Here is a 22045-nt window from a genome sequence, read left to right as displayed (position 1 = left end):
CGATCTCCGTTCCTGGCAGCTCTCTGGGGCGATTAAAACATGCTGCACGGTAAACACGAATCCCTTCCCCGGAAGGCTCTGAGAGCAAAGGCCTCCTCACCCCTCCTGGCAGAGAGGGTCAGCAACACCACCTGGTGCTCACCACGGGCCTTCAAGAACAGAGGCTCCGCAAACACCCAACGCGTCAAAGCACCACTGCCCAAGCCTGCCCCAGGGCCTTGTGCCTGGGCAGGTGCTCCGTCCCACCATTTTCTTTTTTAATCCAAAGATCCCACGTGTTTTGCTAAACAGACATTAACCCACATCCTTGATGTACGAAGCACTCCGCAGATAAAACGAGCCGCCGAGGCCCAAGGATAAATGGGCCCAGGACAGACTCCTTCACCCCTGCTGGGGGACGGCCCACAGAAGGGCGCAGTGCAGCCAGGGGCCCACACCCCCTGAGACGCCTGGGAATGCCCCACACACTGCCGCGAGGAAAGCTCCAGAAAGTCACCCCCAGGCCTGGGGTGGGCTGGCTGCTGGCCAGGAAGCCCAGTGAGGGGGCACAGGGCCGCTTGCCCCCAGCCCTGAGGGCTCCCAAGAGAGAAGAGCCGCCAGCCAGGGTGGCCAACACGGGTGGAGTCTCCCGTGGACACTGCTGGGACGAAGTGTCCCTCCCAGACTCATGCTGAAGCCTGAGTTCCCCTGTGCCAGTGGAGATGGGCCTTACGGAGATAGCTGAGGTCAAGAGAGGTCAAGGGTGGCCCCTGACCAAGAGGGCTGGTGCCCGGGTAGTGAGAGGGGGTAATGGGAGGGGGTAGTGAGGGGGGTCAGTGAGGGGGTAGTGAGGGGGTAGTGAGGGGGGGTCAGTGAGGGGGATCAGTGAGGGGGTAGTGAGGGGGGTAGAGAGGGGGTAGTGAGGGGGGTAGAGAGGGGGTAGTGAGGGGGTAGTGAGGGGGGTCAGTGAGGGGGGTCAGTGAGGGGGTAGTGAGGGGGGTCAGTGAGGGGGTAGTGAGGGGGGATAAAGAGGGGGGTAGTGAGGGGGGTCAGTGAGGGGAGGTAGTGAGGGGGGTAGAGAGGGGGGTCAGTGAGGGGGGTAGAGAGGGGGTAGTGAGGGGGTAGTGAGGGGGGTCAGTGAGGGGGTCAGTGAGGGGAGGTAGTGAGGGGGGATAGTGAAGGGGGTAGAGAGGGGGGTAGAGAGGGGGTAGAGAGGGGGTAGTGAGAGGGGTTAGTGAGGGGAGGTAGTGAGGGGGGTAGAGAGGGGGGTCAGTGAGGGGGTAGTGAGGGGGGTAGTGGGAGGGGGTCAGTGAGGGGGTAGGGGGGGTAGTGAGGGGGGTCAGTGAGGGGGTAGTGAGGGGGTAGAGAGGGGGGTCAGTGAGGGGGTAGTGAGGGGGTAGAGGGGGTAGTGAGGGGGGTAGTGGGAGGGGGTCAGTGAGGGGGTAGTGGGGGGTAGGGAGGGGGGATAAAGAGGGAGGTAGTGAGGGGGGTCAGTGAGGGGGTAGAGGGGGGTAGTGAGGGGGGTAGTGAGGGGGTAGAGGGGGGTTAGTGAGGGGGTAGTGAGGGGGTAGAGGGGGGTAGTGAGGGGGGTCAGTGAGGGGGTAGTGAGGGGATAGTGGGGGGTAGTGAGGGGGGTCAGTGAGGGGGGTAGTGAGGGGGTAGTGAGGGGGTAGAGGGGGGTAGTGAGGGGGGTAGTGAGGGGGTAGTGAGGGGGTAGAGGGGGGTAGTGAGGGGGGTAGTGAGGGGGGTAGTGAGGGGATAGTGGGGGGTAGTGAGGGGGGTAGTGGGAGGGGGTCAGTGACGGGGGAGTGGGAGGGGGTAGTGAGGGGGTATTGAGGGGATAGAGAGGGGGGTAGTGAGAAGGGGTAGTGAGGGGGTGAGAGGGGGTAGTGAGGGGGGTCAGTGGGGCATCAGTGAGGGGGGTATAAAGGGGGTACTCGTGGGAGGGTAGTGAAGGGGCAGTGAGGGGGGTAGAGAGGGAGGTAGTGAGGGGGTCAGTGAGGGATAGTAAGGAGGGGTAGTGAGGGGGTGCCTTTGAGGTAGCCATGCTCCACCCCAGGCCCAAATGACAAACAGGGAGGGATCCCAGAGGAGAGATGACAAAAGTGTCCTTAAGGCAGGGGCTCCCTCAGGCAGGAGGCACCTCATGGGAAACCAACCCTGAGGACACTGCCCTGGACTGTGAGGAAGCACCTGTCCACTGTCAGGCCCAGGCGGACCCACACCCCGTCCCCATCAGGAAGTGGGAAGAACACCCCAGTTAATGGAATCCACCCACATTAAGAGCATCGCCCGGGTCTGTGATCACATCATGAGTCAATGCTGCACCACGGCCCTGACCCACAAAGACTTCAGTTAAAACGAAGCAAAAAAAACATGGCTCACGGGATCTGCTGCGACTGTTTATTGTATTTAGGAGTCTACAAATTTGAGCTTTTAAGAAAGATTCACAAAATATTCATTTGAAATCACATTTTTGGTTCATCAAATTTCAAATATATTTTATGGCTGAACAACACAGCCCAGTGCCTCTATCACACAGCCAGATTGTCTGTCTTTATTGATTCACAAACATTCTGTGACTTTTTGAAAACCAAGATTAAGACAAAAAAATCATAACAATGCTATTTCACTACGATGACTGCTGTCCGCAGCTGTGCCCCCTCGCCTTCTCCAACCGTGATTCTGCCACTGGACTGATTCGTAAGCACACGCAGGGAGCGCTCGGCTTTCACTTCTCATAGATTCAAACAGCAACACCTCGTCAAAAGACCAAATTAATTCCCTTGACAATGTGGAAGCTTAGGTTTGTTAAAAGCACTACAGGGAAGTATTTTTAACCTTATAGAACACAACAAATAATTTCCAAAGGGATATTATTTTGAAATCACCTCAATATATGGAAATAAAAACGAACAGTCTGTCAAATCAGACACCAGTCATTTTTGGTCTTTGTTTTATTCTCTGCTCCCTTTTCAACGAGATGTGTGCTGTGAATTTGTTTCCCCAGGCCAATCCCCGGTCAGCGGACAGTGCGCGCCCTGCTCCCCGGAGGAAGGCTCAGTCAGGGAGAAGGGGCGGAGGGGACTGCAGCCCCACTGCTGGAACTAAAGATTCCTGAAATTAAAGCGAGGATCCGCTGGGAGGTGCCCACAGGGGGCATGCGCAGGACTGGTGCAAATGGAAATTACAATAAGGCTTCTCTCTACATCAAAAATAGGAATTTCTCAAAAAGAAATACTAAAAATCAGAAGTGTATATATACCATGTGAAAAAGTAGCAAAACAATCTTGAAAACTGGTGTGTCTGGTCTTTATCGCAGCCTGTGATGCGGTCACTGGTCCATGAGAAGAGGCAATTTCTCCAGGAAGCGCAGAGCCTGACCTGGGGATCAGGAGCCATAGCGATCCTGGGGAGAACCAAAGCCAGGGTTTGCTCGGGGCTCCCAACAGCACAGTGCAGCTGATGCGGCTGTTGACCCTGGGCACGAGAGTTGGGGATGGGTGGGTGTGTGTGTGGCATCGGCACCGACGCTGCACCCCAAGCACAGGGCAAGACACAGGTTGCTGGGCCTCCCGATGTTCTCCGACGCCCAGGACATGGCGAGGGTTTTGGGAACCTGCGGGTGGACGTGCTGCAGGGTTCGTCCAGGGCCCGTGAGCGTGTGAGGCAGGGGTGTTGGGAAGATGATGGCCACATGCTGAGCCCTCTGGGGAGGACAGAGGAACACCCACCAGTCTGAAACCCTAAAATTTGGGGCCAGCTGCTGATGGTAGAGAAGTGACTTGCCCTCTGGGCCTCCACCTCTTCACTGTAAAACAGGGACATGAAAAGGTGGCGATCTGTACAATGGGGCCACTACCTACCAAATGGGGGTGCTACTCACTAGAAGGGACCCATGTAGGCTCAGCCAACCAAGGAGTGGGAAGCAGCTCTGTGGCTCTGCAGAGAGCCTGGGACAGAGACCCAGTCAGGCAAGGTTACCCCCACAGGGATCCCCACCCTACCCACCATAGCAGCAGCCCCTGGGACTAGGAACCCCCTTGGGGGCACCAGAGACCACCTGGATTCAGTAACCTGCCAGAGCCAAGCTTTTTGTTTGTTTTGCGATACTGGGGATTGAACCTGGGGTGCTCCACCACTGACCTGCACCCCCAGCCCTTTGTATTTTTTATGTTGAGACAGGGTCTCACTAAGTTGCTGAGGCTCACCTTGAACCTGCAATCCTTCTCCCTCAGCCCCTGAGTTGCTGGGATTACAGGCGTGCACCACTGTGCCCAACCAGAGTAGTTTTATGTTAACAGAGTCCTTCTAAAATGATACAAATTAGAAGGTTCCAGAAATAAGCCTTTCACATAATCTGAGATGGCTTTACTTCAGATTCCATCTCTGCTTTATTTAAAAGATTGAAATACAATCTAAATATCCAACATGGGAATAGTAACTAAATTAGATGTTCTAAGGATATAAAATCATAGACTATATAATCCCCTTTTAATTCAATGACTTGCATGGAAATCTGGAACTAAACTATACCAAAATATTAACAGATTTTTTTCTCTGAGCAGGGGCATTAGTGATGATTTTATAAAAACTTTCTTCTTAATAATTCTCTGTTCCAAACTAGGAGAAAATTTAATATCATGCCATATCCATGTCATAAGTTAGAGAATTTTAAGCCAATATAGAATTGTGACTTCTGGTTTCCGTGAGGCCCTGGGTCACACTGCAGCAAACACACAAAGCAGCAACCCACCACCCACTGCCCTGCGACTGTGGGGGAGGGGTCGGAGCATCCCTCACTGACCTGGATGGAAGTCATCACTCCGTTGGCAAACACAGACAGCTTTCCAGCCACGGACCTCACGCCCTGCTTGAACTGCGCCATGTCGGGGGCGCTGGGCAGCACGTTGGAGAGGTTGTAATTTCCTGCATACACAGGGCAGATGCCAGTTTGTCCCTCAACCACAGCCAGGACACTAGTGACTTTAGAGGACAAGGGCCGCCCCTCCCGCTTACTCCAAGCAGCTATACAGGAGGGGCATGGCCACATTCTAGCAGCTGGGAGGGGACACCTGCCCTGGGCACATGCTCTGCTCTTAAGGCTGGTATGGGAAGGGAACATCACCACAGCCACCTGGCATTGGCCGTGGGACCTCAGGGTGCTGGGCAGAGGGTCCACACACGTTCCTGCAGCCAGTGGGCAGGCTCCCAGGCCAGCCAGTGGCTGGATGCTTTGGCTGCCCAGCTGCCCATCACTCATCCTGCCAATGCTCCCCCATGTGCCTCGGAAAAGTGAAGAGACAGTCCTTCCCCAGAGAGCTCCTCGGTTGTCAGGGGGACACCGTGGGATGGTCTCGCCCCTGCTGTGAGGCACCTGGGCAGAGCGGGTGGGAGACGGGGCCTGGGGTCCTGTAGGAGCCCAGCGTCTTCAGGCCTCCCAGGCTCAGGCGGTAAGTGAAAGAAATAAGGTTGGCAGGAGCCGAGGTGGGTGAGTGGGCAGGGGAGCTGCAGGCCCACCTGGGGCAGGATTCTAAACAGAGGGCTGAACTGTGCGGGCAGGAGGCCACCGCAGCAGCCCATGGCCATGGCGCAGGCTGGACCACGAGGATTTTTAATGGAACATTATGTACCAATTTCCCTGAAATTGAGACAATCAAGAGAAAAGTATTTCCAAGATTAAAAGAACAACGAATCCAACGAGAACAAAGTGCTCTCCACAGATGCTGCTTCTGAGAAGGGTCAGGGCTGGGATGCACCGAGTCAGTGAGGACTCTGCCTAAGGGACTCAGCCTCCCAGCTGCGATGTCTGACAAATGCTCCGACCAACAGCCAAGCAAGACCTCAGGACTGAGCACAGTGCTCCGGGGCCTCCAGCCATCAAGCCCCACAGGAGAGAGCCAAGGCCTAGACACGAGGGGCAGGCGCTGGGATGAACCGGTCTCCTGCACCCTGGGAGAGCGCGTGCTCTAACCCTGAGCCACCCCCAGCGCCCTACAACTGGTTTTCTTGAAACAAGTTTTCTGAGAAGGGCGGTGGGGCTTCCAGTCACCTTGTTATCACATGGCTCTCAAGTTACCTGCACTCTGTCACCTGGGCCCTGAGCTCCCCTCTCCCAGGCAGGGCCCAGTCCATGGCAATCCATGTCCCCATTGGCCCTGCTCCCTGGGAGTGACCAGAGGCACTGCAGGAGCAAGCTGGCCAAGGGTGCTGACACGCATTTCCCACTCAGCCCTTCCACCCCTGAAGGGGACAGCTGCCAGAAATCTTGGTGCTCCTGGTGGGGACACAGTGGGGGAGTCACTTCACAGGAAGGAGTCTCAACTGGAACTACCCCCCCTTCTCCCCAGGTTAAATCACGAGGCCCTCAGTTCACCCCTACTCCACACACAGGGCAAGCGCCTGAAGCTAAGGAACACAGGACCATTTCTTAAAACCAGCGTTTGCTCTGCTGAATGCTCTCTAAGTAAAAAGTCAATGTTTCCAGAAAACCACGGGATGTGCTGGCGTCCCGGGGGAACCTGGAAGTGCAGGAGGGTGGCCCCAGGTCTGCATCACTTGGCTCTGAATGGGGGCAAGCCCAATAGAGACCACCCGCCTGGGCCAAGTCTAGGGTGGTGGCGCCCCAGGGTGCACCTTACATGATCTTGAATTGTTATGGACGGTTGTCTGACACAGGGTCAAAGAAATCAATGAACCTTTGTTTTCTTACAGGGACAGGATGCAGACAGGGGCTGCCTCAGTCCTCCCGCAGCAACAAGCAGGCCACTGCCATCTGACCTCCAAGAGTTTAAAAACAAACAAACAAACAAACAAACAAAAAACCATTTTTAGAAGTAAACCTCCCAGCAACTTGAATTAGGAAACCATCCACGGCTGGGGTGCTTCTATAACCCAGGTATCTGGCCTGAGAAGACCGGCGGTGCCAGGACCCGGCGCGTGCCCCGGAGCTGACCTGAGTGGGCCCTGGGGTAGGTCTGCTGGGAGCACTGGAAGGTGGCCGACGTGCCAGGCTGGTGGAAAGAGGAAGTTGCCTGACAAAGGCCAGGATCCTGAAAGTTCAGCGCACATGGCCCAGGGCCACCCCTGCCCCAGCAGACCTGGGGCTGGGAAACGCTGGTCAGACGGAGATTGAGCAAGACCAACAGCCCCCTCGCTTGAGGTCAGAGGTGAGGCACAGGGAGCCGTGGCCCTGGCTGCCCTGCCACAGTCTAGCAAAAGTCGAGGTGCGGGGCCTGCCCACTCTGGCACAGTGCCCACCTGCCCCCTGTCACCCTGCCAGCCACTCTGCCAGCCACACACCTGGAGAGAATGCTCTTTCCTGCACAGCACATTGATCTATCTGGTGGTGCCCGCTGTACCCCAAGGCACAGTGGGTCTCTAACATGCTCTAAGCCGCGTCACAGAAGGCCCTGGACACTGGCGGTCTGCACTATGGCCTTCTATGTCACTTCTCCATGGCTGGAAGCCACTGAGTCACTCAGCCACCCCTGCAGAGAGACCCATGACCTTCCTCTCCAGCACATCCAGCTCCCTATGGGTGCCGGGCCTGGAACGCTCGCTGCTGGGGTCCCCTCCCCTCAGCTCTCTTGCTGAGGAGGGGTTCCTAAAGTGACCTCAGAGGACACTGCCCTTCCACGTCAACCACACAGCCTCCCCTCACACCTGTGGCCCGGGGGGCCCATGGCCATGCACCAGGCCCTTCTGCAGCTCGGGGTGTGGAGCAGAAGCCGGAAGGCAGGGCTCTGGGCGGTCCCCAAGTGGCTGCACTGAAGCTCACACCTGCGCTCTCAGGCCATCCCCTCCCAACCCAGCCCCCAGCCCTGGGATGAAAGGACACCTGGCGCTGGGGTCCCACCCTGAGGCGAGATGGCATGGACAGGCACTTCTTCACCTGCTGGTCCTGGATGTTTGGCCTTCCTGGGGGATCCCTGTTCTTATGGGCTGCCACCCAGCCCTGGGGGCTGAGGCCCGTGAGGCACCTGCTGTGAGTCAGACCCGACTGGGTGGCACCGAACACACAGCATCCATCTAAGCTTCGCTGCAACCTTGAGGCAGGCCTTGTGCGTCAGCTGGCGGGAGCCCCGTGTCCCCAGGGCCAGCACCCTGTGGCGTCTGCACACCCACATGTGCCAGGAGACACCAGTTCACCACGCGTGCTAGGAGACAGCCTGCCAGGTGCTGTGCGCGCCACTGCTTAAGTTTCACGATGTGGCCTTCCCAAGAGTGACCCCAGAAGAGTAGCCTCCACTTGCCGGCTTCACAGGACACAGGAGGCGGAGGACACTTGCTCAAGTATTTTGGGACAACAAAACCCCCAAGGAAACATGATGTGCCCGTGCGGTGGACGCAAGCCACAAGCCGTGCCCGTCAGCCTCTCACCTGCCGTCTGCTTCCTCTGCTCCTCAAACAGGTCGGCGGAACTTATGGAGGAACTGGCCGCCAGCCGCTCCAGCCGGGCCCTGCTCTCATACTAGGAGAGAGGAGAGGGCCGTCAGGCTCCCTGCAGGGAGCGCAGCAACAGGAAAAGGCTCCCCAAGGCACTGCTTCCCTCTAGGCTCTTCTCTCCCAGTTACTGTAACTGCCAGGCGGGGTCCTGGGGAGGGCACAGGCAGCCAAATCCACTGTGACATCAAGGCCATGTGAGCGGTGCAGGGGGAGAGGCTAGATCTGTGCTGCATTCAGCCAGCTGCCAGGTATCACGCCATTTTAGAACCGAGCCTGAATGCTATCGACCTTAACTGAAAAAGGCTTTTGCAGTGCTGGGGGCGGAACCTGGGGCCTCAGGTGTGCCGGCAGGTGCTGAACCACCGAGCTACCACCAGCCCTGCCAGGGACTTGAAAACAAAGTAGATTTTATGGGTGGGGGAACACACAGGAGGCCATTCTATTCTGAAAATGATGGTATTGCTGTGAAATGAAATCTGCAGAGTGGGGTCCAAGAAGCCTCGAGAACAGGGACCTCTAAGAGTGTGGCAGACAGAGCCGCGCCTCGCAACCGGCTGCCTGGGACCTTCCACCCCCACCACAGCCCCCAGTGCAGCAGGCCTCCTCAGCACGGCCCCAGAACAACCCAGACATAACGCAGCCGCCCACAAACCAAGTGTTCCCCATTTCACGATGGCTAAAGATTATCAATTAATTACAGCTGTATCAAAAATCACCTGTCATTCACTCAAACACTGAGGGGAAGAGAAAGGAGGCCCAGCCTCTGCCGCCCAGCACTTGTCTTGCTGAAGTGGCTGGCGATGAGTGGTCAGAAAGGCCTCGCTCCAGTCCTGGCTCGGGCACTCAGCCTGGGGCCTTGGCAGCATCCCCGCTGCCCCCACCCCCAGGCCTTCTTCCTGCCTTGTGGGGTTCCCTATGAAGGAACTCTCTGGACCTTACATCAGCCTGGGCTTGTCTTCCAAAGTACATGTCTGATGAAATGGCCTTGACGTTACCAAACTTCTTCTGGGCCTCATCTGTGCTCTCAATGGGCTCATAGTCAGGCTTGCGACGAGCAGTAGCTCTACAATTACAATAGTCAAAGGAGTTAAACCAACTTGTGAGGCAGAAATCGATCTCATCTGTAGAGTGCACATAATACAGTTTATAATTTAAAAATCTAATAGCAGCAGTTTTTAAAAAGTCTGAAAATTCTAATAAAAAATCCAAACAATAAAACATTTAAAGGAATTCTTGCCTAAAACAGGTCTGTTGTTTCTTTTCAGTTCTGACGTGTAATTGCGCATGTCGGATATGACACTGCATACACGGTGTGTGGTGCAGGGAGGGTGCCCACACCCCAGGTGCCTAGACCACCTCTGCTTACACACAAGGGGCCCCTGGATGGGACAATAAATTATACAGTCCTTCATGATCTCTAACAGCTAGAGAGCCCTGTAGCAGGCGGAAGGATAAGCAACCTTGGTGATAAAGAGGGAGACACAGCCTGGTAAGTTGCAGCCAAACACATGAGGAGAGTTACGGAGGCCGGACAGGAGGGGCCACCACTGGGCCCATTCACACAGCATCCTGAGAAAGCCAAGGGCAAACCAGGGTACCAAGGCTGTCCACACAGGGCAGCAGGGGCTGGGAGAGGGGGGAAATGTTCTGTTCATTGCCTTCGGCGGCCAGTATACAACCGTACATGTTTGCCCAAACCTGCACAACTGTAACCTAAAAAGATGAGAGGTGTGGTGGCTCAGGCTGTCATCCCAGCAACTCAGGAGACTGAGGCAGGAGGACTACAACTTAGCCCATCTTGAGCAAAACAAAAAGGAAAAAGAAAGAAAAAATATCTATACATATATACATTGTACTGTGTTTAAATAAGACTTCGAAATGGGAAAAGTGATGCATCTTGGTCCAGACCACCCAGGGCCATGGGCTGGGAATCCCTGGGAAGAGGCCTCCTCCTGTGTCTGTCTGAGATCCATAGGTGAGTCTGTGCCTCCAATGGGAATCACTCATTTCACATGAAAAGGAGACTTAAAAGAGACAGGCTTCAGGGACAGTGCTGCGGAAGGTCTCCATGCCTCCCCTCCCCTCCCCTCCCCTCGCCTGGTGTTCCCCGCTGCATGTGTCCCCATGGCAACCCCGGGCTGTGCTCATACCTGTCTGAAGAGGCTGCACCTTTCACAACCGCCTCTGAGTCCCTGCTGCTCTCTTTCTTCCAGTAGGAATCTGCACTGTCATCCCAGCTAGATAAGGATCCACCTCTTAGCTCCATGGGGTCATCAAAGTACCTGTAGGAACAAGAGGGGACAGTGACATGGGAGGTCAGTGGGGACACCCACTCCAGTTGCAGTCTCTCATTTCCCTGCCCCACACAGCTGTGGCTGACAAACAGCAGCAGACACAAGGCGTCACTTCTAAGGCTTTTCAAGCGCTGTGCTCAGCCCACCTGTCCCCTCTCTCCCTGCTACTGCAGGGACATGGCTGCGTTTTCCACATGGATCACCTCAGGCAGGTGACCCTCCATCAGCCTGGACATCTGAGGCACCACGTGGAAGATAGCTCCAGACAATCACCTGCACTGCAGCTGACTTGATGTGCACAGAAATAAACTGATGTGACGCCCTTGAGATTTGGGGCATGTTTACACCGCAGCATGACCTGGCCTCTCCAGGCAGCACGTGACATTGCTCAGTGTTATCCTCCACTGGTCACATATTTCATTTTCTTTAAGTCTAGTTACAAGTAATGCTGCTTGGCCAGGGGAACTGACCCCACATCCCAGCGCATCCCAGCACAGCGCTGCTCAGAGTAGCCTGCGATGGCAGTGTCCTGTGTGGTCAGAGCAAGATTTGCCTGGAATAGGACTAGCCTGGCAGGCGAGGTGGACAGGACAGACCTTGATAAACAGTGACTGTGCTATGTCAGAGTCCATGGACAGACTGGCCCCCACACCGCAAGGGACTCTGAGGAAAGGCAGGTCCCAGGGCTCAGGGTTTGGAAGGCAGGTGAAGAGAATGCACCCTGCCTGTCCCCAGAGAGAGAACCAGGAGCACAGGAAGAAAGGCCAGTGCCAAGCTCCACCTTGAAAGGAGTTGCACAAAAGCTGGAAATGCTAGGCGCAGGGTGTGAGATGGGCAAGAGCCTGCAGGACCCACCTGCTGGGACCCAGGAAACAAGATCTGGGCGGAGGCACAGGGTGCAGGAACAAAGGCTCTTTTTTAATGTTTTTTCAGTTGTAGGTGGATACAATACCTTTATTTTATTTATTCATCTTTTTATGTGGTGCTGAGGATCAAACCCAGGGCCTCACATGTGCTAGGCCAGCGCTCTACCACTGAGCGACAGCCCCAGCACCCACAAAGCTCTTTCCAGGCAGAAAAAAGCAAGAGAGGGAGGCAGGATAAGACTGCTGTTGAAGCAGGTGGTGCGACTTTGTAAGGACTGTGGAGAAGGCTTCTGCCTGCCCTGGCAAGAGGGCACTAAGAACACATCATGTGGGCTGGGGCTATGGCTCAGTGGTGAAGCACTTTCCAGCATGTGGGGGCCTGGATTTGATCCTTAGCACCATATAAAGATAAATAAAATAAAGGTGTTGTGTCCATCTACAACTAAAATATATATGTGTATTAAAAAAGCAACAATAACAAAAAAAAAACACGTCTTGTTGCACGAGACTCCTCACCGCCGTGCCAGGCTCTGGCTTTCAGCTCGAAGGGCCCTGTGCTCCTGCTGGTGAGCAGCTCAGCATTGTGGGCCACAGATTGGAGGAACAGAGACAACCCATCTTCAGAGAACAGAGAACAGAACAATGAAGGGATTGGAAGTCACATCAGAGGAAGGGTCCAAAGATGTGGGACACATCCTGGCCTGGAGAGAGGCCCTCCCATGTTTGACAGACTGCTTTTTAAGGGAGACAGACCAATTCAATGAGAAAATGACAAACCACTCAACAAGCACTTAGGAGGGCGGGTACTCTGCTAGGGGACCCAGGTGACTTATGGGGCCTTTCTGCCTGCCCTCATGGGGCTCAGGCCCTGGTTCAGGGAGAGGCTACTGTAAGCTCAGAAACCCAGGGAGCATGTGAGCAGTGCTTCTTCCTGAGCTGCTCCGAGGATGGAGAGTCCATGGGAGGCTGGGTGGCCCTGGAAGGTGCACAGGGGCCTAGGCATGGAGGCTGGAACCTTCTGGTTCTTTACAACACTGAGACTGAGGCACTTACAATTGCAGACTTAGCATCACTCTAAGGAACTAACGCTTTCTTCACACAGCCGAAGTGCTCTTCTTAGAGAGGAGGGCACTGGGCGGTTTCTAAATGGCTGAACTATCCAGGTCAGGAGGCAAGAGAAAGCCACTGCGTGGGTCTCCTGACCAGCATGGCTCAGGCAGCAGCAGCCACAACAGCAGCTTCTCTTCCTACCACTTACCATGAGCAGCGGTCTGTGCTCTGGCAACTCGCAGAGGACAGACAGACATCCAGCCAGGCCTGAGCTGCCCTGGGAGGATGGGAGAGTAGGACTGTGTCTCTCCTGGGTACTCAGCAGCCTGGCTCCAGCCTCACTGGTGTCCCCTCCCTGCTCCATCTTTGGTGTCTGCCCTCACACAGTGTCCTCACTCCACCCGGAGCACCCTCCCCAGAGCCCTTGCTGAGAGCCCCTGCAAGCACACTGGTAGAGGCCGAGGAGCCCTTTGGCTGCACAAAGTGCTCCCTGCTCGTTTTGAACTCAGTATGTAATTGCATTGTTTATGTCCTGGAAATAATGGAACTCAATAAAGCTCAAAACCCAAGGATGGGCTTGATCTTATTTTTAATAGAAATGACACTCCTTTATAATTCATAATCTGCAAGTTCTAATGGCTAATGAATAATTTGGAAGCAGTAAGAGCTCTTCATGGCACTAAAATGCTGGATCTCGGAGTCCCTGTGTGCCAAAGAACCTAACTAATAGTGCCACGCTTGACTAACAGTGGTCACCTGCTCACAGAGAACTAGACAGACATTTATGTCCCTGGACAATCCGAGGGTCACAATAAACAATGCACTAGGGTCTCTCTGGTGGGAGTCCAGGCAGCCTGGTCTACAATAAAACATCGAGGGCTCCCAGGTTCAAATGGTAAATAACTGCCCCAGGGCAACAAGGGCCGACTCTTCTGTCTAGAGCCCTGAAGGTCCCCAAGGCCACCACCTGGGGCCATGAGGATCTGGGGCTCCCAGTCAGCAGGTGAGCCCACTTGGGGCCCTTCAGCCAGGCTGCTACCAGGTGATAGCAAGGTTCACCTTGAAATTTGCTCCTTACTTCCTACGCCACCATCTGCAGGCATCAGTGAGCAGTGAGATTACCACAAGGCGAGAGCAAGTCAAAGGGGCAAATGCGAGAACCTCCTCCCTGGCTGAACACCTATTCCTGAAGTGGCCAGCGCGCGCACAGCTTCCAAATCAAACTGCAAATTTAATTTCATCCTGTACAAAAGTATTTAAATGCTTTTAAAGGGCATGATTTGGATACAATCCCCAAGTAAACTGAAACCTGGTGCTTTACACAGGTCATAAAAATAGGTAAACATAAACCATGCAGGTCCCTGAAACTAATGAAAGGGAATATGGGAGGCTGTTTTTTTTTTTTTAAACGGGGATTTGAAATAGTGTTAGAGACAGCAGTCTTTCACAAGTCCTTTTCTTCACGCTTTGATAGGGAAATAAATAATTCTACCATGAGTCTAGCTAGCATGTATTTACATCCATCCTCTAGGTGACACACACACCTGTTATACAATGACATCCCTGAAGTCAGTGTCATTGCTAGACAACTCCATGCCCGCCCCAAAGCTATGCAGCTTTCCCCAGCTCCTAGCCTGAGGGGGCCTTTGGTGTGGTTAGTTTAGCCCCAACAAGAGTGATCAGCCACAGAACTGAGCCAAGCGACTCAGGCTATTTCCCCATCACAGAGCAGCTAAGCTCACTTGGCCCTCAGAGGCCCTGGGCTGCTTGACTGCTGGGATCTCTGACTTACAACAGGAGGCTTGGCTGCCAGCACTCCCCACGGCAGCTTCACACCAGTTATGCTCATTAGTACCCACACACTCAGGCCACAGGAGCCTCCCAAAGGCATTCGGAAGCAGGAGACTCTGCTGAAGCCCAGGGCAGATGCAGGTCCACCTCTAGGGCGCCACACCCAGCAGCCATCCCTTTGACTGGGGGACTTTGCATATCTCCAATTTCATGTTTTAGATAAACACATCTATCCCCACCTCTAATTTGAACTCTTGGATGCTGATTTTATTATTGGACATTTTTTTTTTAAAGAGAGAGAGAGAGAGAATTCTTAATATTTATTTTTTAGTTCTTGGCGGACACAACATCTTTGTTGGTATGTGGTGCTGAGGATCGAACCCGGGCCGCACGCATGCCAGGCGAGCGCTACCGCTGAGCCACATCTCCAGCCCTATTGGACATTTTAATATTAGCACACACTGTCAACTTACAAATATTTCCCCAATTTTTATTCCAGAGCACAGCCTTGGCACACCAGCCAGAGCTTTAGAAAACAATGCAGTACATGAATTTGTACTACTCCCACTGCCAATCAATGAATACCCGAGTGCTCGTCACTACTGTTCAAAGTGGTGGTGATTCTTACTAGATTTACCTTGAGCTGGAAGTAAAGTAAGAATCCTCGCTGTCCTCATGGTACTTTTTTCTCGGTTTTGCCAGGGTTGGAGACTCCTGCTCTATGGTCTGCATATCTGAAGTCACTGAATGAGAAATGCCACTTGAGAGAGCAGAACAGAACAGGGAAAAGTTACATGTTAGTTCATAGAGATCCGCATCTCACTAAGGGAAAAAAGCATGCTTTAAGCTATATTCCAATCAGAGACAAATTGATCAAGAGGGTTAAAAACACGGGACAAAACAATTTTTTTGGTTAAACTTAAAAATATATAAAATCTTTGTGAGATCACTGGGCCCAATCACACCTGTAATCTCAGCAACACTGTGCTGAGTAGGAAGATGGAAAGTTTGAGGCTAATTTCAGCAACTTAGTAAGACTCTGCCTCAAAATAAAAAACAAAAAGGGCTGGAGATGTAGCTCAGTGGTAGAGCACCCCTGGGTCCAATCCTCAGTACAAAAAAGGAAATCTTTCTATAACTACACAAAACACAGTCACGCCCATGGTGATGCTTGTGGCATGGGCTCTGGTGCTAGCTCAATGACAAGTCAGACCCCTTTCCTTTTTCTAACGAACATGTTTGCAATTTTTCATACAATTCTGAGTCCTGGAGTAAAGCAAACACAATGAAAGAAGGGCAGAAATACCAAGAGGACACCTTCAAGGCTGAAATGCACACAGCCCCAGGAAGATCCATTCCTGATTTGGAAGCAGAACCACACCTACCTCCTGCAGTTCCCAAGCCCCATGCCCAGTCTCTCTGCGTCGGCTTTCCGTCTCCCACTCAGGTTCATCTTCTCATCCTTCTTCATTTGAATTTCAAGATCCTTATAGGCTAATCGTAAAGATGACACACTGCCAGAGAAAACAAATGCTCCTGAGCTGAGGGTCGACCCTGTGCTCTTACATAATATACCAGGCCAAATCAGATGACGATCGATTCATACTTCAGCTTTACACTCCTTTCCACAATTAGCAATTATGGAGGAAGATGGAATTTTTTCCTACTAGTCTTTTCTGAATAGATGCTCAGGACATTTGAATGCATTCTACAGATGCTTTTGGTCCTTGCTTTTCAAGTTTAGCTCATCTGACCTATTATTGTGTAATAACAACACAAGTCTTAATGACTTCTCTATGGGACAGTAAAAGGCAAGACTTCCTCCTCGGGTTGATATTTTATCACACTCCCCCAAAGGACATCAGAATCTGATGCCTCACTAATTAGTCAAACTAATCTGCTGTGATTTAAGATTAAAATATATACAATTTTGTCTTCGTAAATAAATGAAGGGGGAGATAATTAGTTACACAAGGATTCTTCAGTTTACAAAAGAACCCCCCATGGGATCTCTATTAGTCAGGTATCTGAGCATTTAAAATGGGACATTCACCAGCCAATGCTCTCCAGCACCACTGATGGGTACTGCTCCATCAACCAAACACCTGTTACAAATAATGCACCCAAGAGGTCTGAAGAAGTAGGAAGGTCCTTGCAGTAAGAACCTCAGTTTTCATAAGAAAACTAAACCAGGCCTCTGTGGTATCACTGCAGGGTTCCAGCCTATCAGTGAGACAACAACAAAGTGCCAGCACCTCAGGTGACACTCTCTTTGTGGGATTCTGAAGTTATCATCTTATAAGATCAGGAAAAATCAGGAATTCCTTGTAAGAGAGGCATGGCAAAAACACTAGTAAAATAAATTCTGTGTAGTAACAGATCTCAACAGAATGCCTAAGAAAGGAAAACATGTTTGCTTTGCTGTTCCTGCTGTTAACGATCAAGCAGAGTTTTGCTCTGTAATATTATTACTACAGAATAGGTCAAGTCTATTTTATTCCTTAGCAAATAAATACTATTCTTTCAAGTGTAATTTTTGGAGAAAAACAATAGACCTGTTGAGAGGGATGTGACAGGAGGTCTGCCGCCTGCCACAGTACGCACTGGACAGTGGCTGGAGAGCTGCTCTGGAAGCACCGGCAGAACCAGGAGGCCAGACTGTCCCGGATCCTCAGAGGCACAGAGCCTCCAGGCCACACTCTGCCTCTTCTTAACCCTCCCAACAGACGGCCTCTGAGGACCACTAGAGGCTGCCAGAAGGCCAGCACTGGGATAGCTCTCAGGCCACGCAGCTCCACAGTGTGACGCTGCAAGAAATGATGCTGCACCAGGGAACAGCTCACCCAACTGAAGTCTTGATTTGCAGACATTAAAAATTATCCAGGGGCTAGGGCTGGCACTCATCGGTAGAGCGCCTGCCTAGCACGGGCAAGGCCCTGGGCTTAATCCTCAGCATCATATAAAAATAAATAAATAAAATATTGTGTCCAGCTACAACTACAAATATATATTTTTTAAATTGCCCAACTAGTAGAACATTTTCGATGCTCAGGACAACACACACACACGCCCCGTGCTCCTGGTCAGCACAGCACTGGTTTGTGACACCGAGGCGAGACGGGTCTGACATCAGTGGCAGGCATTTGGGCACAGTGCTGCAGTGTCCCCAATAGAACTGAGAATGGCCCACCTGGGTTCCCAAAGCAGATTCATAAAATATCCCTTCTGGGCACCTCTGCTCTCTCGATGCCTTACAGAGCCCAACGGCAGGTGCCAGGGAAGGCTGGGAGTGGCTTCTAGTAGGAACACACTTCTTGGCTGCCTTCCCTGCAGCAGGGCATGGTCACTTCCCAGATTCCATCTCTGTTCCAAGCAGGCATTGACCCTTCACCCTCTGGGAAACCTTAAGGACCAACAGTCTAGACAGAGGCCACTCCCAAACACCAGCTGCAATGCACCCCTTTGCCCTGGGCCGGAAACCTAGCTTTGTATGTGGAAATGAAAGCCTGTCCAGGGTGTGTGGATCTGGCAGGAACACTCCAACACGGGGCAGCGCTGCCCCTGTGTTCTGAGTTCAACCACCCACTGCAAATGACCTGGGCTGGCCTCGGCAATCCCACTTAGCAAAGCGCTGGGAGACGACACCGGCTGAGCACCTCCTGTGTGCCAGGTGTCACTGGACGCACGCCAGTGAACATTAACTAAACTAATCCTAAAACAACCTCAAAAACACGTCTATGTATTTTCTTCATTCAATAGTCTATAGGCTAAAGCAGACAAAACACCCACAGAAATAGGAAAACCCCCAGAAAGATAAATACGCATAAAAGTAGGGGTCTGAGTGGCCTTTCGGTGCTTCCCCCACCCCACTCTCCTTCACCGTGGATCTCACGTGGACCAGGTCGCCACTGTGTGTGGTGGTTGGTGACCTAGTGACTGGTCTGTGTCTCAGCACAGACTTTCAAGGTCATCCATGCTGTGGCAGGAGTCAGTGTTCTCTCCTTTCCTGACTGAACTCAACTCCACTGTGTGGATACACCACCTGTGGTCAGGCTTCTCTATTCATTAATCAGTTGAGATAAGGCTTGTTTCTGCTTTTGACAGTAAGATTAATGCTGCTGTGAACATTCACACAGAAATTTTTGCATGGACATGTGTTTCCATCTCTCTTAAGTACACTCAGGAGAGGAATTACTAGGTCATAAGGTAACTTTAAACAATTTTGGGGGTTACTGAGGATGGAAGCAGGCCTGATGCATGCTGTGCACACCCACCACTGAGCTGCAGGCCTGGCCTTGTTCATTCTGCTGCCCTGGTGGATGTCAAGTGGCCCCATGTAGCTTGGGTCTGCATTTCCCTCACACCTCTGAGGCTGAGTGTCTTTCACGTATAACACCTCTTTTTTAAAAACTCTGAGCACCATACCTGATTGCTCATATTATATTCTCCAACGAGACGATGGTGGAGGAGCAAGGAGGTGTGTGGTCAGGCTTCCTGTGCTGTGTGCAAACACCTCTTGATGTACCCCGTCCCCTTCTTGCTGATGCCAATAGTCCTGCCCTCACAGCCTCCATAAAACTCAAGTTGGCTTGCCCTCCACACACCCTGAGATAAGTGGCCTCTGGAAGACAGACCCAGAGTTGTCGGAGCCAAGTTTGCACCCCCAAATGTCCCACTGTTACAAAATTTCACTTACATGGACTCTTCCTTGGGCGCCGCCCTGGCCAGGTCCTCCTGCTCCTTCATTTTGTCCACTGCTTGCGCTTGTTTTTCAATTTCAGTAAAACACGTATTTGCCAGTTTCTGGGCTCCCAAGCTTCCTTTTTTGGCTCCAAGCTGGAACACATGGAAGATTATATCCACCCGTTGGGAGGAAACTGGCAACCGTGGTTGATGCTGATGGAGGTTAGGACCTGCTAGGTACCAAGACAAGCACTGACGCTTGTGCTCCTCCCAGTCCCCACAGCTCTGGGAGGTTGGCGTTATCACTGCCCTGGCTTACAGAAGAGGACCCTGACGCTCATGGGAGTCCAGCAACGTGGCCAAGGTCACACAGGAGGTGGTGAGGCCAGGGTTCGAGCCCTGACACAGGCCGCCAGGGATGGCGCTCCAGCACAGCACTGTGCCAGCTCTGCAGACAGCTGCCCCTCTGCCTCACAGGGCGGCACTGAACCCAGGACAGGCAGGAGAGAACTCGGCCTAGAAGGACTCTGCTAATTGTTTTTAGTCGTATCAGGGACAGAAGGTACATCAGACATTCGTTCTAAAAACTTTACTAAGTACAACATTCATCTCATTGAACAAAAGCACATGTCAAAACCATGTTCAACACATTATTGCTCAAAGTAAAAAGCAAATAAAACCACAGGACAAAGAGATTCTTTAGCTTTAGAGACAAACTATCAGGTACTTATACATAATACTCACTCCTCTTTTAGCTTGGTTTGGCTTCTTTTTTATGATAGAGGAAACCTCTGCCAAAAAAAGGGAAAATTTAAAATTCAGACCAATGGAAATCAAGCACAATTTTTCTGTTTACCATGTATGTTAAAAGAAATTTAAGATGCTGTATATTACTAAAGACTATAAGATTTTCCCACTTTAGTTTGTCATCCAGAAAACTCATGTACATGAGTTAACTTAGATCCACAGAGCATAAGACAGTGTCCTCTGCCTCTCCATGCAGTGTGCAAACTCAAGAGAAAACATGAATTCTGCCGCCCACGCTGAAGACAAAGGACGAACCTGGGACCATCCCATTCAGCATTTTCCTTAGGAGTATTTAAAAATGTATGTGAGAACGAGCTCTACTGTGCTCTGCTCTTCAGAAACTTTAAAAATTATGTTATGATGATAATTTTGTGTGTGTGATGCTGGGGCTCAAACCCAGGGCCTTGCATGTGCTAGGCAAGCTCTCTATCACTGAACTCCATCTGCTCCCCAGTGAAAATTATTTTAAAGTACAAAGTTAGCCCAGCATTATGTGTACAACTAAAGCTGTCAGTAATGAGCTTTTTCACATCAACTTATACAGATTTTTGTCATATGAGCCACTAAGAAGTATCAAGTAGACTATTATTTCATTAGCAGTAATTTCATTGCTTCTTGGTCTTTTTTTTTTTTTAAGAGAGAGAGAGAGAGAGAGAGAGAGAGAGAAAATTTTTAATATTTATTTTTTAGTTCTCGGCGGACACAACATCTTTGTTGGTATGTGGTGCTGAGGATTGAACCCGGGCCGCACGCATGCCAGGCGAGCGCGCTACCGCTTGAGCCACATCCCCAGCCCACTTCTTGGTCTTTTGGCTAAGATCAAGTGAAATAAAACATATGCTTTTAGAAAAAAATTTTTCGTTTTGTTTTGTGTTTTATAGTAGCTGGAACTACAGGAGTGTACCACTGAGCCTTACAAAGAAAATTTATTTAAAAATCATTTATTGAGTAAACTTCAATCAAAGATTATATGTTTTATTTGTATAATAATGTTTAAGATACCCAACAAAAGAAAAATCTTAATTTTTTTCCTACAAAAATGAGTATGTGCAGGCTGGGGTATAGCTCCGTGATAGAGCATTGCCTAGCATGAGTGAGATCCTGCGTTCCATCCCCAGCACCACAGAAAAAAAGTATTCTATGATGGCAAAAAAGAGCAAGAAACCACAAACAGCAAAAGATGATCATTAGTCCTAATAAGAGAACATAATTAGAAAAGATACCCATGAATAAAACTTTTCTACCATTTTCTTTTTCTTTTTAGGTATTAGGGATCAAACCTGGGGCACTTAACCACTGAGCTACATCCCCAGCCCTTCTGATTTTTTATTTTGAGACAGTATCTTGCTAAGTTGCTGAGACTGGCCTCAAACTTGTGATCCTCCTGCCTCAGCCTTGAGCTGCTGAGATTACTGGTGTGTGTCACCATGCCAGGATTCCATCATTCTTGTTTAGGTTTATACTGCCTTTGTCACATAACCCACTTTTAACCTCTAATGAAAATGTCAGGAACATTAGTTCTACACAGCTTACTTGTTTTCACCAAAGCAGCTATGTCCAGTGAATATGCATCAATTTCAAATGATTCCTTAATAATGAAAAGTCAGTGTTAAGTTCATCTATTATAAAATCAAAGGGGGGCTGGGGTTGTAGCTCAATGGTTGAGTGCTTGCCTCAAATGAGTGATCCTCAGCACCACATAAATAAAATAAAGATATTGTGTTCATCCACAACTGAAAAAAAAAAATTGAATCAAAGGGAAGAGAATTCTGAGTTCTTGAATGAACTGGAATGGTGTGGTGCTCAGCTCTGCTCATGCTGTGCATCACCACCCCACTCACGCCTGCAGCCACCCTCATCTTTGGGTTCTCCAGGCTGGCTCTCGAGGGGTGGAAGTCATGACACGTCAGCACTGGACAGCGAGACATGATACAGAAGGCAAAGACAGACCTGACTGTCTTGGGTTGTAAACACATTACCTACAGCAGCCTTCGCTGGGGCATTAAGACCTTCCACGCTCGGGCCTTGCTCTGGTCCCCCTGAAAGTTTAAAACATTAACATTAATAAAGGAAATATACTCAACAAACTTGCTTTTGCATGCGTAATAATTTAACTTGCTCAATACT

General features: G+C 51.2%; 1 protein-coding gene across 1 annotated transcript in view; it reads right to left on the bottom strand.

Moving 5' to 3' along the window:
• Nucleotides 1-2451: 2451 nt before the first annotated feature.
• The window catches only part of Arfgap3 (ARF GTPase activating protein 3), a 44034-nt gene continuing 24440 nt past the window's right edge, over nt 2452-22045 (bottom strand). Inside the window, exons 7-16 of the mRNA XM_026394339.2 lie at nt 21898-21957; nt 19856-19902; nt 19125-19264; nt 15814-15942; nt 15066-15188; nt 10578-10709; nt 9367-9490; nt 8362-8452; nt 4787-4908; nt 2452-3388 (exon numbers count right to left, since the gene is read on the bottom strand). Coding sequence (XP_026250124.2) covers nt 3371-3388; nt 4787-4908; nt 8362-8452; nt 9367-9490; nt 10578-10709; nt 15066-15188; nt 15814-15942; nt 19125-19264; nt 19856-19902; nt 21898-21957 — 986 coding nt within the window. The 3' untranslated portion in view covers nt 2452-3370. The remainder of the gene's footprint in view (nt 3389-4786; nt 4909-8361; nt 8453-9366; nt 9491-10577; nt 10710-15065; nt 15189-15813; nt 15943-19124; nt 19265-19855; nt 19903-21897; nt 21958-22045) is intronic.

The sequence above is a fragment of the Urocitellus parryii genome, chromosome 5, assembly GCF_045843805.1.
Source record: "Urocitellus parryii isolate mUroPar1 chromosome 5, mUroPar1.hap1, whole genome shotgun sequence".
Lineage (NCBI taxonomy): Eukaryota > Metazoa > Chordata > Mammalia > Rodentia > Sciuridae > Urocitellus > Urocitellus parryii.
Note: the sequence above shows the minus strand (reverse complement) of the source record. Positions and strands in the feature narration are given on the sequence as shown.